Here is a 16807-nt window from a genome sequence, read left to right as displayed (position 1 = left end):
GGTTAGACAATTTAAAAGAAGGCTGACTGGATTCAAAAGATATAAATCTCTATGGGAATGACTTGAGTTTTATAGCAAGAAAGTTAATTATTACAGATATAAAGGAGAAAGGAACAGAAGTAATGTGATTGTGGGAGCATACCAAACCGTAGCTGGCCAGATAAAGGAAAGGAATGATAATGTATTCTTAATGTGGACTCTCAAATGCTTTTACCTCTGCAACCACTTCTGAGCCCTTGCTGTGTATTAGGCAGTAGGCACTGGAGGTAAAAGTTAAATAAGAGTTTTTCAAACTTACTTTTACTACAGCTCATCGTAAGAAATGTATTTTCTATCACAGTCCATTATACATACATACACATATAACTGTTTCTGAAAATGATACTAATTGTTATGCTCAGTGTCCTCTGATATCTTCTGATCTATTAAAAAACTTTTATGGTATGGCTCACTGAATGATTTATCCATTTGTGGTGGATTGGCTCCTAATGTTTGATAAACACTGAAATAAGATACAGCTTTTGCCCTGGATAAATACATAAAACTAGGAGGATAGGGGCATAAACAAATAACTATGAAATGGAACCACAATAAATAGTGGGGACCCCATTATGGGAATCCAGCTGAAAGAGCAATTAATTCTGCCTCGTTGGGGTTGGCGGTAGAATTTGGGGATGACTTTATAGAGGAAGTGCCATTGAACGCAGACAGTAAACATGGAGGAGGATTTTTCCAGAGGGACAAATGGAGAAGGTAATTACCAGTGCAGAGAACAGTAGGGGCGAACATTCTGAGGCATGAACATGTGATACATATTCTGGAAATGGTTAGCAGTTTACAGCTGGTGCTTAGGGTGGATTATGCAAGGTTCTGTCCCAGGTGCTAATGCGGAGTTAGTCAAAGACAAAATGGAAAATACTGGTTGGGGCCAGATTATTGCGTTTTAAAATTATACTTAGGAGTTCAGCATATTGTTTAACAAGGGAGAGTTTTGAGCAGGTAAGTGACATGATGAGATTTGGGGTTTAGAAAGTTGGCTGTAGCAGCTTTCTTAAGGATTGATGAGGGAGGCCAGACTGGAGCCAAGGAAACATAGTAATTATGGTAGCGATGGCATCAGATTGGGGTGTGGTAAGATCAGTTATTTAGCCACCTGCAAGTTGCATTTCTCTAAAAAGAAATGCTGCGGATTGTGTCATCACCTGTTAGACTGAGGAAGTGGAATGGAAACTGCTACTCTGGACCTAACTGTTACGGTAGGGAGGAATTGGTTGGCAAGTTGAAAATACTTCCACTGGGAGAAAAGGACCACGAAATTTTAGAGTTCATGGTAACCGAGTTTTTAAGGAGGTGGATGTTCAGCAATTTAGAGAATAGATATTATTGCAAGACCTAGAAAGCTAAAAGGCAGTTTGGAGGAAGGATCCTAACTGGGAAAAAAGGAGGAGGCACCTGAGGGAACTGGTGTGCTTGCACTGAAAGCAGTCTAAACTCAGATTCCAAAGAGGCATGTACAAAAGAAGGGCACGTTGCTGAAGGTGAATAAATGAGGGTGGCACTAGCTTTTAAGAATAGTGTCAGGAAAGCTAATGTGACTGAAGGCAAAGATTGTAAAAATGAGGCAACTAGAAAGGGTTTTTAACATTATGTGGAGTGCTAAGAGCAAAGAAGTTTCCTGCTTGGTTGGGCTGGATGGTGTAATACCAAAATTATTCATTCAACACTCAACAAATATCTTTCATGCGCCTACTCTGGGCTTTTGTAGTTCATAGGCAAAAGGGAAGTGGAATACTTCTTTTTTTTTTGAATTTTATTTTATAATTTTTTTTATACAGCAGGTTCTTATTAGTTGTCCATTTTATACATATTAGTGTATACATGTCAATCCCAATCTCCCAATTCATCACACCACCACCCCGCCCCCACCCCCCACCCCCGCCGCTTTCCCCGCTTGGTGTCCATACGTTTGTTCTCTACATCGGTGTCTCTATTTCTGCCCTGCAAACCGGTTCATCTGTACCATTTTTCTAGGTTCCACATATATGTGTTAATATTTGTTCTTCTCTTTCTGACTTACTTCACTCTGTATGACAGTCTCTAGGTCCATTCACGTCTCTACAAATGACCCAATTTCATTTCTTTTTATGGCTGAGTAATATTCCATTGTATATATGTACCACATCTTCTTTATCCATTTGTCTGTTGATGGGCATTTAGGTTGCTTCCATGAGGAATGCTTAACTTCTTATTTTTCTTTTGCCTTCTCTGGGGAAAAGGATTTTTGTTTGTTTGTTTTTGAACAAATAAAGTGATCATTGGTTATGGCCAAGAAGAGTCCTCAATAGGTAGAGATTTTAGATGGGTCACTTAGTTCACTTCTCTTGGTCGAATTATATTCCTTGGCCTTGAAGGAACTTGGCATGTGAAATAATGTCGGTGATCTTTGAGAGTTGGGGAGAGGAAAGAAGACATGCTGAAAGAAAGAAGATGGGCAGAATTTTGACTATTTTCAATAAAGGGCAGATGTGTTTTGCAAATCATAGACTAGTAACCTTGAGGTCAAATTTGGGCAAGATTATAGAGGCTTTTTAGTGCAGTTATAGTTAAGAGTAGGGTTTCTTGGTCAGGTTCCGGTTTTGCCACTTTTTAACTGTCAGTTTGGGGATAACCTTTAATCCTAACTTTCTTTATCTGTGAAGTGGAGTATGATAGTACTCAATAGTGAATTGAGAGGATCGAATGAGACAGTATGTAGAAGACCTTAGTACGGAGTCTGACACATAAGCATTCAGTAAGCCGTAGCTGCTAATGATAAATGCAGGCTTGAGCACTTCAAAGAAATGATAAGCCAGCATGAGTTTAAGTCTAGAAAACTCATTAAAGTTCTTTAAATTCATGCTTTTCAAATTAACATATACAGTACATATTTATCACAACAGTGGACACAATACAAATATGCATACAGAAAAAATTGCCTTTTTCCTCCTTTCCAAATGGTAACTGTCTGGAATTTATCCTTTTATACCTTTTCCTTGCTCATATGAGTATAATTAAATACAATTTGTAAGGGCTTTGTTTTTGCTTTTTTACAGAAATAGAACTTTTTATACACATTTTTTGCAACTTGCTTTCTTCACTTAATTTTACGAGATACTATTCCTACACATTAGGAGATAATAGAACTAAGGATTTTTAATGCGTTCGTGTAGATACACACTCACGATATCAAATTTTAACTTAACTGTAAATGCTTTTTTATTTTTTATATTTTTTGGCTGTGCCTTGCAGCTTGTGGGATCTTAGTTCTCTGATCAGGGATTGAACCTGTGCCCTCTGCGTGGAAGCATGGAGTCTTAACCGCTGGACTGCCAGGGAATTCCCTATAAATGCTTTTTTTTAAAAAGTGTTCTTTTTTTCCCTTGCCTCCTCCATTCTTTGTTGATAATCCCGTGTATCTCCTTCCATATTTTTCTCTATGCCTATATGTGTGTGTGTGTATATACATAATGTTAACAAAAAAAATGAGATATACACTTTGTGTCTTGCTTTTTTTCACTTAAGTAACACCAATAAAAATTTTGAAGAGAATTAGTGTAATTTATCCATATTTGAATACCACATTTTTTTCATCCATTACACTAATAATGGGTATTTACCTTGTTTCCAATGCGGTGGGGGGGGGTGTCTTTTTTTTTTTTTTTTTTTGCCACCAAGAACAATAGTTTAAATACCCTTGTTCTTATGTCCCATTGTTGTGTTTACATCTATGGAGATTAGGTTTCCAATTGTAGGATTACTGAGATGAGGACTACGTATATTTTTGCTTTTAATAGATGCTGTCAGATTCCTTTTCCAAACGGCTATAACAGTTCCCATTTTTATAGGCAATATCCCTTCCCCCCCAGCAGGTGTTCTCTCTCTAAATTTTCCTGTCTGATGGATGAAAATGGCATCTCATTTTTCATTTGGTTTACATTTCTCTGAATTTGATGTTTTCCTTTGTTTAGAGGCCATCTCATTTTGTTCTTCTGTGACTTGTTTATTCACATTCTTTATCTTTTCTTTTTGATCATTTTTCCTTATTGGTGTATAGACTTGCTTTATAGTGTAGATGTCAACTCCTGTCCGTCATCTGCATTGCCAATTTTTTCTAAATCTTTTGACTGTTTATGGGAACTTGTGCCATGCAAAATGTTCCAGTTTTTATATAATCTAATGTATTTCTCTTTTCTTTCGGTTTTCCTAACTTGGTTAAGGTCTTCCCCACCCTAGATTATACATGGGATCTCCTAGGTTTTCTTCTAAGATTTTTGATTTTAAAAAATCATTAATTTACCTGAAATTTATTTTTATATGTGGTATGAGAGAGGAACTGGAGCTGTTTTTTCTTTCAGATGGATAGTCAGTTGTCCATCCCTATATATTAAATAAATTCCCACTAAATTTAAATGTTATCTTTATCATATATCAGCAACCTTACAGTACATGTAGATTTTTTTTTAACATTTGTCTTTAATCCATCTGGAACTGCATAAAATTTACTAGTTTTTGGAGAAAGCCATTAAGCTTTCCCACCCCAGAATGTAGTTTGTCTTTTCACTTATTCATATTTTACGGCCTTAACTAAGATTTTATAGTTTTCTTCTTCATACATGTCATGTCTTTCTTATTACATTTTTTCCTTAAATATTTAGCCATTGTGAGTGGAATTTTCCCCTTCATTTTCATTTCTGGATATTAATTGCTAACCTAAAGAAAAGCTGTTAATGTTTGAATGTTTTTCTTGTATCACACCACCTTGCCTTATTTTCTTATTAATTTGGGTGGTTTTTAAAATTAGAATTTCTGTGTTTTCTAGGTATTCAGTGTTATCAGCAAAAGAAATAGTTTTATCTCTTACAGTCAATGTTTAAACCAGTTATTTCATTTTCTTATTCCATTGGCTGGAACCTCTAAGAGGAATATTAACTAATAATGGTGATATATCCCTTTCTAGTTGCTGATACTAATTGGAATGGTTTTAATATTTCACCTTTTAGAATGATAATTGTTGTGTTTTTGGTTAATAGTTTTTATCATTTATTGTAGTCTTCTGTTAGATGTGGCTGTTATTAGAATGAGCTATTGAGTTTTAGCAAAATTTTTTTTTCAGCATCTACTCATAGGATTGTATGGCTCTTAAACATTCTCGTCCAAGGATATATTGAATACGTTAGAGTGCATTGTGCTATTGTTTGTTCCTTTGGAGTGAGTTTGGAGTAGGCCTATTTTTTTTTTTCCCCTTGCTATTCCATTATGCCTTCTTACATGGTAGAATAATAAACTCCAGATTTTTTGTGTTTAGAATTCGGTTATACTTATATACACTGCTAGAAATTACTTTTCATTTCTGCAGAATCTAGAGGTGAAATACCCTGTACTGTTTGTGTTCTTTTTTTTTTTTTTTTTGCGGTACGCGGGCCTCTCACTGCTGTGGCCTCTCCCGTTGTGGAGCACAGGCTCCGGACGCGCAGGCTCAGCGGCCATGGCTCACGGGCCCAGCCGCTCCGCGGCATGTGGGATCTTCCCGGACCGGGGCACGAACCCGTGTCCCCTGCATCGACAGGCGGACTCTCAATCACTGCGCCACCAGGGAAGCCCTGTTTTTTGGGGTTTTTTTAAAGAATCAATTTAATTTTATTTATTTTTTGTTGCATTGGGTCTTGGTTGCTGCACGCGGGCTTTCTCTAGTTGCGGAGAGCAGGGGGCTACTCTTTGTTGCGGTGCATGGGCTTCTCATTGCTGTGGCTTCTCTTGTTGCAGAGCACGGGCTCCAGGCGTGCAGGCTTCAGTAGTTGTGGCACGCAGGCTCAGTAGTTGTGGCTCGTGAGCTCTTGAGCACAGGCTCGTAGTTGTGGCACACAGGCGTAGTTGCTCCACAGCATGTGGGATCTTCCTGGACCAGGGATCTAACCCATGTCCCCTGCATTGGCAGGCAGATTCTTAACCACTGTGCCACTAGGGAAGTCCCACTATTTATGTTCTTAAGTGAAAGAGACTCTTGTTTTCTTTTTGTATCATCTTATCAGGTTTTGGTATCAGCTATGTTGGCTTTATAAAACACGAATACATATTTTTTTGTGCTCAGAAATAGCTTGAATAACATAGTAATTACCTGCACCTTGAGATTTAGGAGAAATTGCTCATAAAACCATATGGGCCTGCTGTCCGTTTTTTTATAATTAAACATTTAAAAAAAATTTAATGGTAGGTCTTTAACAACCTCTCAATGTGTTTTTTCCTCATTGACCCAGTCAAGGACTTTTCTTCTGTAATCAGTTTTGGAAATGTGTCATTCATGTTTTTTGAATTATCAAGTGTACTGTGAAGTTAAATCCGACCAGCGTTTATTTCTCTTTGGCAGCTACATTTGGGCATCTTTTTTACCCCCTTTCATGGTCTTTAGAACCAAGCCTAAGAATCTAATTGTAACAAAATGTTAAATGTTAGATGATGGGTGGTTAGATGGTGGGAGGATAGAGAATATAAAAGTGGCCTTGAGCATCTAGGGGCAGTGGCCTTGTGCTACCATAACCCTACTTGACAGCATTCTTGCTCAGGCTCTTCAACCAAAGTGGCCCAGACGAGCTTAGTCTTTTTTATACACACTTTTTCTTTGTGTTCCTTTAAACTCCTTGTTATAATCCTGTTAACTAGGATGACCCTCCAAAAAAGGGGAAAAAACCCCACAACACCTAAAACATAAAACAAAAATACAAAATCAGGGGTAATCTGTGTTGAAGGGTAATCATACATTAAAATGGTCCCAGGATTCTGGATTCTCTCAGAATCTTTTTGTTGTTGTTGCTTTTTTGGCCACACTGCCCTCTTCAGTGGAAGAAACTGTGCCCTCTTCAGTGGAAGCTCGGAGTCCTAACCACTGGACTGCCAGGGAGTTTCTCTCAGAATTTTAAATATGGCTTTCCCATCTCTGAACACAGAAGTCATACTCTACTCCTTCCTGAGTACTTCATATTTTTAGGTTGTGTTTTTTTGTTTTGTTTTTAATTTTTCAATGAATACTCCTTTTTTCTCTCAATCATGTGAATATAGATTTATATTATTGCTTTGGAAATATATATAAGATATTTTGTTAATAATACATATTATAATACATGTATTACATATAATACATATAATATGTGTAGTATTTTGTTTAAAGAACAAACCTTAAATATGTTAATGTTTGTTTAAGCATATAGAAATATATGGAAGCTTTTACCTTAGTAAGTGGGTTGCAGGGAGGAAACTATATCATTTTTTAATTACACATATCTGTATTACCTACATGTATGACTTTAGTAATTTTAAAAAGGTTCTTTCAGAATAACCTATCTTAATCTGGTTTCAGCTTTTCATTTCATTCCTGTCTTTAGTATTTGAATGCAATCAGACACTGAAGTCTGGTGCACATTAGAGAAATCAAAATAATTGCCTTTTGTTGGGGGGCAATTATTCATCTTTATTTTCATCTTTCTTTTAGTTTTCTTAACTTTAGGGCCTGTATTCTGATTAGTTTTAATGTTTTCACTGTTTTGATTTCTATTAATTTTTATAAAGGACAAAATGTAATAAAACTGGTTTTCAGACTTTTTTTAAAAAAAATGGAAGTACAGTTGATTTACAGTATTATGTTAGTTTCAGGTGTATGACATAGTGATTCAGTATTTTTGTAGATTATACTCCATTTAAAGTTAGTATAAAGTATTGGCTATATTCCCCATGCTGTACAGTATATCCTTATAGCTTATTTACTTTATACATAGTAGTTTGTACCTCTTAATCCTCTATCCCTATATTGCCCCTCCCCCTCCCCTTTCTCCACTGGTAACCATGAGTTTGTTCTCTATATCTGTGAACCTATTTCAGTTTTGTTACATTCTTTCATTTGTTTTATTTTTTAGATTCCACATGTAAGTGGTGACATATAATATTTGTCTTTCTCTGACTTATTTCGCTAAGTATAATACCCTCCAGATTGATCCATGTTGTTACAAATGGCAAAATTTTATTCTTTTTTATGGCTGAGAACTATTTTATTATCTATATAAATATTCATAGATATATAAATATTCATATATATACACATACTCTATATCTTCTTTACCCATTCATCTGTTGATGGACACTTAGGTTGCTTCCATATCTTGGCTCTTGTAAATAATGCTGCTGTGAACGTTAAGGTGCATGTATCTGTTTGAGTTAGTATTTTCATTTTCTTCGAATATATACTTAGGAGTGGAATTGCTGGATCATATGGTAAAAAACTAAAAATAGTAAACTTATTTTTTAGATGAAATCTTATTTGAATGTCCTAAATGTAAAACAGCTTCCTTGAAAAAAAAAAAAAAAAAAAAAAACAGCTTCCTTGGATCTGTAGTTCTCAGAGTATAGTTTAAATATCATGCTAATAAAATGTTTAGGTAATAACATAAGTAAATACTGATAAAGATGTTGCTACTGCATTAAACTTCTAAACCTTAAACTTCTGACAAGCAGGCAGTATCGTACTATAACTCAAAATGTTTATCACTAATGTATAAACGCCAAATTTAATATAGGAAAAGTATTCAGGGATGTCTGTACCAAAATGTTATTTGCTTAAGAAATTAATACAGAGAATTGTGTGTTTAACCAACTACCAGATTGTGTTATAGCCTTAGTACTATTATTAGGAAGGGAACCCTGTTGGTTGGCTGCTCTTAATAAAGGTTTTAAGAGAGTAGTTGGGATTTAAGATAAGTTGACTGATTTGATTTTTTAAAGTTTGTTACATAAAAATAACCGTAAAAACACCCCATTACATGTTTACATTAATAACGTTTTTATGAAAAATAACTTTTCTAAAACAAAACTTATTTAGTGAGAAGAGTGGCATTGTTTTGCATTTTTACAAATCTCTTTAATGTTTGCCTAAATATCAATAGAAGTTGGCTGGATTCTGCATTCATACTGTTTCAGTATCACAGCTCGTATAGCCTCAGAACTCATCTGTAAACTTGTGAAATAATGAGAGTAAAAAGGCACATACCATCTTGGTGTGATATTGAAAATAGGTGTGACCTCATGGAGTCCCTGAAAGGGCGCCAGTTCTCCATCCACACTTTGCAAGCCACTGCTGTACACTGTTTGTGAGCGGTAGTTGTGAGCTGTAGGATTCCTGGTATGTTGCACATGTTCCATCAACTTTCTTCCTTTGCTTTGTTGCAGAGTCCTTTGGGCAGAATTATCCAGAGGTAAGAATATTGTATTGTGATTTTAGAAAACGGTAACTCCCTAGCTTTTATGTTTGAGTGGAAACTACGTTTTCATCTTTTTTTTTTTTCTTGACAATAGAAGCATTAAATATGATGATCTTTTGCTATAAAAGGGAACTAAATGTTTAATTTTGAGCAGCAGGGGAGGTAGATAGGCAATGTTGGCTGGAAATTTCAACATAATGTAAATCTTACAGTTCATTTCCCTTTAAATTAAAAAAATACTTTTGATTGAAGCATTTTTCAGAAACAGTACTATCACCTTCATGTAAATTTTTTTTCTGTGTGCTTTTATAGTTTTGATCAGTGTTTTTGCATAGTAATAACACGTATGGTATAAGTGTGCTTTACATGTAAAAATATTTTGTAACACTTAGAGTGTGTTTAATGTAGTCGTGATTATTTTAAATGGCTTGATATTAATATAAATTTATTTGATTTTCCTAATGTTACACAGGGGTTTTGTTTTATTTTTCTTGGAATAAATTTCAAGAACTATGATTACTTCATCAGTAAGATGACTCTTTTAGTGAATCCTGTTTTATTTTGCCTAATTGCCTTCCGGAGAATTTGTACGAAGTTATAGTTGTAATGCAAGGGATTGGTCACATCTGTTTCTAAAAATTCTCTGTTAGCTTTTATAAATATTTCTCTATTTGGGCTAGTTTAATAGATATGAGAACACACATAGAGATTATTTTGGTATACATCATAATTTAAATTCAAGAGAATTATCATAGATGTTAGAGAAACTTTCAGAAATTATTTGGATACCTGGGTATTATTGTCTATATTCTTATGTTCATTTTAATCTTTAGGAAGCTGATGGAACTTTGGATTGTATCAGCATGGCCCTGACTTGCACCTTTAACAGGTGGGGCACACTGCTTGCAGTTGGCTGTAATGACGGCCGAATTGTCATCTGGGATTTCTTGACAAGAGGCATTGCTAAAATAATTAGTGCGCACATTCATCCAGTCTGTTCCTTATGGTAAGGAATTTTAAAGTTAATGTATTAAATATTTAAATCGGGGGGATGAACGGTGACTGTGTAGTTGCCAGTCTCATTAGATAAATTTTAATATTTAGAGTTTTAAATATACAGCCATTAGTAACATAATTTCTCATAGCCTATGGAGACCTTGAATCCATGCTGCTTTCAACACCTTTGGGGGAGAAATTCATTGTAATATGGATCTGTATCAGGCTCTGTCTGAGAATATTTCAGTACTGAAATGAGACATTTACAGATTGCAGCTGTAGTATTCTTGTGGTATTGACCTTTCATTTAGAATAAAAAAATCCTGGTTAGGAGGGCAGCTTGGAAGTCAAAGTGTCCAGCCTTGTCCATGTTCTTGAATTACAGTAGTTTTAGTGAACACAAACATGCCTGTTCCTTCATTGAATTGTAGTTATTAAGGCTTCCCATCAAATATATTGAGCTGAAATCGGGTATTATATAAATCCCATTGATTTCATTCTTATTCTCAGGGACTATCTGTTTTCAGAAAATTTTATTTTGGGGCAGCACTTCTTTTAAATGAACTTGGGACCAAAAACACCTAATCAGATCTAGATTTATTAAACTAACATATTTCCTTTTGTCGAAATATAAGCAGCAGTGGTATTATAAAGCACTGGATTGGGAGGAGGCCTGAATCCCAGTCTAGCTTTGGCCACTAATGAACTGGCGGCTTTGGCCAAAACGTTTCTCTAATATGCAAAATGAGAGAACTGGCCTGTATGATTTCTTAGGTTCTTTCCAGTTCCTTTGCATTTTATTTATTTTTTTTATTGTTGTGCTCTTGCAATAAAGATTTAAGTAGGTACATACATTTTTATCAGCTTTATTAAGATACATATAATTCACATGCTATAAAATCCACCCAATTAAAATGTACGTTTCATTGTTTTTATATATTCAGAGTTGTGCAACGATCATCACAATCTAATTTTAGAACTATCACTAAAAATATACATGTATTGGGCTTCCCTGGTGGCGCAGTGGTTGAGAGTCCGCCTGCCGATGCAGGGGACACGGGTTCGTGCCCTGGTCCGGGAAAATCCCACATGCCGCGGAGCGGCTGGGCCCGTGGGCCATGGCCGCTGGGCCTGGGCGTCCGGCGCCTGTGCTCCGCAATGGGAGAGGCCGCGGCAGTGAGAGGCCCGCGTAATGGGAAAAAAAAAAAAAACATGTATTTTTATTATAAAATAATAATAATTTAGAAAATTATGGAAAATACAGCAAAGTAGAAGATAGACGACTATCTCCCATAGTCTTACCACTCTGATATTACTACTGTAAATATTTTGATTTGTTACTATGTATAATTTTTAAAAAGCGTAGGACTTCCCTGGTGGCATGGTGGTTAAGAATCCACCTGCCAATGCAGGGGACACGGACTCGAGCCCTGGTCCGGGAAGATCCCACATGCCACAGAGCAGCTAAGCCCTTGTGCCACAATTACTGAGCCTGCACTCTAGAGCCCACAAGCCAGAACTCCTGAGCCCATGTGCCACAACTACTGAAGCCTGTGCACTTAGAGCCCGTACTCCTCAACAAGAGAAGCCACCACAATGAGAAGCCCGTGCACTGCAATGAAGAGTAGCCCCCACTTGCGAAACTAGAGAAAGCCTGCGCGCAGCAACGAACACCCAACACGGCCAAAAATAAAATATATAAATAAATAAATAAATTTTAAAAATTAAATAAAAAGCATAGTTTGTAAGCGTGCTATGTTTTATTTTATATTTTGCTCTTTTCCTGTCTAACACTGACCAGACATTTTCCTGCTTGTGTAGCCTTTAAAAACTTTTTTTTTAATGGCTAAATATCTTCTGATAGATAAACCATAATTTACTTAGCCATTTTTGTTTCTCTGCTACATAATGTTCAGTCAACGTCTTTGCACATAAAGTTTTTCTCTCATACAATCATTTCTTCAGCAAACATTGAACATGTATTATATACCAGATACTGCTTTAGGCATTTACGATTAGGGTTAGGGTTAGGGTTTGGGGGACACAAAAACAAGTAAGGAGAGATTCTTGATTGGTAGGGGGAGGTACATGTGCATACAGCTACATGTACTAAAGCTTTGTAGGTCCTACCTAAGAACTATATTTGCGATTTAGTGGAGGCAAAAGTGCAAAGGAGGAAATGATCAATTGTATTGGAGAAGAAGTGTGGTCAGAAAAGGCTTCAAAGATGAGGTAATTTCTAACCTCAAACTTGTTAGATGACTAGGTGTTTGCCAGTTGTATTCCAAGCAGAAGGTGCTGTACAGGCAAAAGCACATCAGCTTGAAACAAGCATGGTAAAATGGGGAACTGCAGGTAGTTCAGATTAGCTGGATTGTGGTATCAGAGATGTGACATGGCAACAGCCAAGGTAAACAGGTCCTCATGGAGCACATTGTGTGCCACACTATGAATTTGAGCTTTATCGTGTAGGTACTGTGAAGCCATTAAAGGACTTTAGGAAGGAAAGTGACGTGATGAGCTTTTTATTTTAGAAAGATCTCTAGAACAGCATGTGGGAAAGAGATTGAAGGGGACAGTGAATGAAGTTAGGATTGCAGTGGCCTAGGCTAGAGCTGATGAGGATAGGTGCAGTAGGAATGGAGCTGAATGGTACAGATGTGAGAAATAGTAGAAATAAGAGGTCTTAGGCATTAATTAGATAAGGAGTGTAAGTGAAGTAGAGAAGTTAAGATCCTCAGGTTTCCTGCTTGGATGAAGATGTTAAGTGTAAGATTTGAGGGTGATAATGGTGAATTTGAGATCACGGTTGTGTGTCTCCTGTTGTATTTTATTGCAAATAGTTGTTTTATGAGTATCTTCCCTGGAACATGGTAGGTGCTGTGATACATGAACCTTGTCTGCCATTTTACTGTAGCATTATACCTGGTATGTAGTAGGCATTCGGGTACTTGTTGGATGGGTGGGGATATCTTAGTGAAGATGCCCAGTAGGCGTTTGATCTATGTTTGTTCATTAGTGTAGACTTCCAAAAGTATGTTACTGCTAGGTCAAAGGGTTTGAACAATGAGAGATTTTCCCACTCTCCCCCCAACATTTTAAAACTTTTTATCACAAAACTTGATTATTAAGAACTTTAAAACATTCAAACAATATATGAGTATATAGAGTAAAAAACGAAAGCTCTTTGTCTACTCTTTAAGGTAAGTAGTATTAGAGTATATGGAATATATCTTTCATCTGTAAGATATATCTGTATCTCCTTCAGCATGTATAAAAATACACATACACATATACATGTGTATGTTTTTTAAAAAGTGGAGACATACTATACATTTTGTTTTTTAGCTTCCTCTTCCACTTAATATATAGTGGATGTTTTTCTGTGTTGATATATGTGTGTGTGTGTACATACGATATATATAGTATTGCTTAGTATGTATGCATCATAATTATTTAACTGTTCCCTAATTTTTGGTATATATAAGTATACATGAGAGTTATGATCTGTAGTTATATGCATTTTGCATTTTTCTTTGATTCATCCTCATTTAGTATATAACTTTATGTATTATTTTAATTGTTGTGTAGTATTTGAACATGTTAGGGACTAAGAAAATTTCACCAAAGAGAAGTTTTGGATAGGCATGATAGCTGTCTTCAGCTATTAAAGAACTGACATGTGCAAGACAAAAATTGACCTAAGGAGAAGAAGCAGGACTGGTAGGTAGTGAACGGGATTTATAGGGAAACAAATGTTACCTTAGAATAGAGATGAGCTCCCAAGCAAAGGTGCCTATGGATGGGATGGACTGCCCAGGAAAGAACTTACCAGTGGGACTGGCCCTGCTTCGGCTTGCTGTCTCTTCATAGGGATGCTACAGAAGATATTCAGTCACTGGATGGGGGCCATAGGTAGAATGAAATGATGTTTAAGACTCTAAGATATTAGACTTAGTAAAGACCTGTCTGTATTTTGGAAAGAAACAGTATTGTCAGATGTGAGGATGTATGAGAATCCCTAATTCTTGAATTTATGGAATTTGGAATTGAAGAATATATTGTTAGTTTTAATGGGAAAACCCCTCTTAGTTTCACCTCTGATTATAATTTAATTTCTAAAAATAGATTTCCCTCTATTATAACAGAAATACAAGCCTGCTAGGAAAGAAAAAGTTATTAAAATGCAGAGGGTTTAAAGGAAAAATGGAAATATAGCTAACATTCTGTTTCATAGTCAGATTGTGCTAAAATGCTTAGGGGAACAGCAGCAGAAGATGTCCCTTGTTTCTTCCCATTCCCAATAATCCAATAATGTCCCATTCCCAGTGTACTTCCATTCTTTTGGTTTGTTTCTCTTAATATTTGTCTTCATATTTCTAAAGTATTTATGCATATTACTTCTTCTTAGTTTGTTAATTTCAAGAACTTATCCGTGACTTTTTATTACAGTATATGTGAGCTTTATCTCACCCTTTTACCCTCCCATCATCTACTGAAATTGGGTGGACCATTGGCTTTTTTGTTATCAACCCTCAAGTTACAGTATCTGTAGGCATCTTCTTTTTTAGATTCTCCAGAAGGATCTTCTAATTGACTGGGAGTGTTCTAGAGGTTGTGGGAGACACAGGCACCTGAGTCCTTTGTATGCAGACTTGAGCTTAGTCCCTCCACATTCACTTCCTCAGTTTACTCCTGCCTTCCTCTGCTGTGAGTTACAAGTCTGGGAATACATTTATCTTGTCTCTAATATAATTAATGGTTTTTGAGCACTTACTGTATTGCACTGAGAGTTTTTTATGTATTAATGTTAAGTCTCTCGAGAGTCTGCAGGTAGATACTATTATTTCCATGTTATAAGTGAGAAAATTGAAGCTCAGAAAGGCTGTATAACTTGCCCAAGATCACGCAGCTAGAAGGTTGTAATGTCTAGGCTTGAGCATAAATCTGACTTGAGCCTCTGTTCTTAACCATGAACTGTGTTGCGTCCTCTATGTTCCTCAGCAGCAACTCCTCTTCATTGCAAAATTTGAATGAAGACTGATTTTGGGTTTCTTTTTCTGTTTGTCTCTTCTGTTTTTCATTTCTCTGTTTTCTTTTTTGCCTTTCTGTGGGTTACTTGAACTATTTTTAGAATTCCATTTTGATTATCTGAGGTATTTTTTATTCTTTTATTTATTTATTTATTTATTTTTGGCTGCACTGGGTCTTTGTTGCTGCTCACAGGCTTTCTCGAGTTGCGGCAAGTGAGGGCTACTCTTCGTTGTAGAGCACGAGCTCTAGGTGCATGGGCTTCAGTAGTTGTAGCACGCAGGCTCAGTAGTTGTGGCTCGAGGGCTCCAGAGCACAGGCTCAGTAGTTGTGGCGCACAGGCCCAGCTGCTCTGTGGCATGTGGGATCTTCCCAGACCAGGGCTCGAACCCACGTCCCCTGCATTGGCAGGCAGGATCTCAACCACTGCTCCACCAGGGAAGCCCCTGTAGTATTTTTTAGTGTATTTCTTTGTATAGCTTTTTAATGGTTGCTAGGTATTACATGGTATATACATAACCTATCATAGTCTACTGGTGTTGACATTTTACTAGTTTAAGTGAAGTACAGAAACCTTCCCTTTACATCCCTTTACCCTCCCTTGTTTATAGTATAATTGTCTTAAACATTTCCTTTATGTATATTGATACCTATATAACTTATAATTTTGGCTTCAAACATCAAAACTCTAGAAAAAAGTATTTAATTTTTTAAAACCTTTTTCATTATTCTTTCTTCCTGATGTTCTAAGATTCCTTCTTTTATTGTTTCCTTTCTGCTTAGAGAACTTCCTTGAGCCGTTCTTTTAGGGTAGATCTGCTGGTGACAAATGCCTTGATTACCCCTTTGTTCTTGAAAGTTAGTCTCTCTGGATGTAGAATTGGGGATGACAGTTCTTTTCTTCCAGCACTTTGGACCTTCATGGTTTCTGGTGTGAAATCTGCTGTCGTGTGAATTATTGTTCCCCGTAGGTAACGTGTCATTCCTCTTTCTGCTTTCAAGATTTTTTTCTTTGTCTTTAGTTTTCAGAAGGTTGTGTCTTGGAGTGGATTTCTTTGAGCTCATCCTGTTTGAAGTTTGCCTAGCTTCTTGAGGCTGTGTGTTTTATATCTTTTGCCAAATTTCGGAAATTTTCAACCATTATTTTTTTTTCGTGTTTATTGGCGTATAATTGCTTTACAATGTTGTGTTAGTTTCTGCTGTACAACAAAGTGAATCAGCTATATGTATACATATATTCCCATATCCTCTCTCAACCATTATTTCTTCAAATACATTTTTTTTTTTTTTTTTGCGGTATGTGGGCCTCTCACTGTTGTGGCCTATCCTGTTGCGGAGCACAGGCTTCAGACGCGCAGGCTCAGCGGCCATGGCTCACGGGCCCAGCTGCTCCGCGGCATGTGGGATCTTCCCGGACTGGGGCACGAACCCGTGTACCCTGCATTGGCAGGCGGACTCTCAACCACTGCGCCACCAGGGAAGCCCTCTTCAAATACCTT

General features: G+C 36.6%; 1 protein-coding gene across 4 annotated transcripts in view; it reads left to right on the top strand.

Moving 5' to 3' along the window:
- The window catches only part of RBBP5 (RB binding protein 5, histone lysine methyltransferase complex subunit), a 36027-nt gene that overhangs the window by 2511 nt on the left and 16709 nt on the right, over positions 1 to 16807 (top strand). For 2 of the 4 annotated variants that reach the window (XM_033410615.2, XM_004282452.3), the window contains exons 2-3: positions 9250 to 9275; positions 10115 to 10287. The exons of 1 other annotated variant lie outside the window; for it this stretch is intronic. In XM_033410615.2, the coding sequence (XP_033266506.1) occupies positions 9250 to 9275; positions 10115 to 10287 (199 nt within the window). The remainder of the gene's footprint in view (positions 1 to 9249; positions 9276 to 10114; positions 10288 to 16807) is intronic. One more of the 4 variants, XM_033410616.2, reaches the window with a different exon arrangement.

This window comes from Orcinus orca, chromosome 1 (assembly GCF_937001465.1).
Source record: "Orcinus orca chromosome 1, mOrcOrc1.1, whole genome shotgun sequence".
Lineage (NCBI taxonomy): Eukaryota > Metazoa > Chordata > Mammalia > Artiodactyla > Delphinidae > Orcinus > Orcinus orca.
The sequence above is the reverse complement of the archived record's forward strand: the minus strand, read 5'-3'. Positions and strand labels throughout refer to the sequence as shown.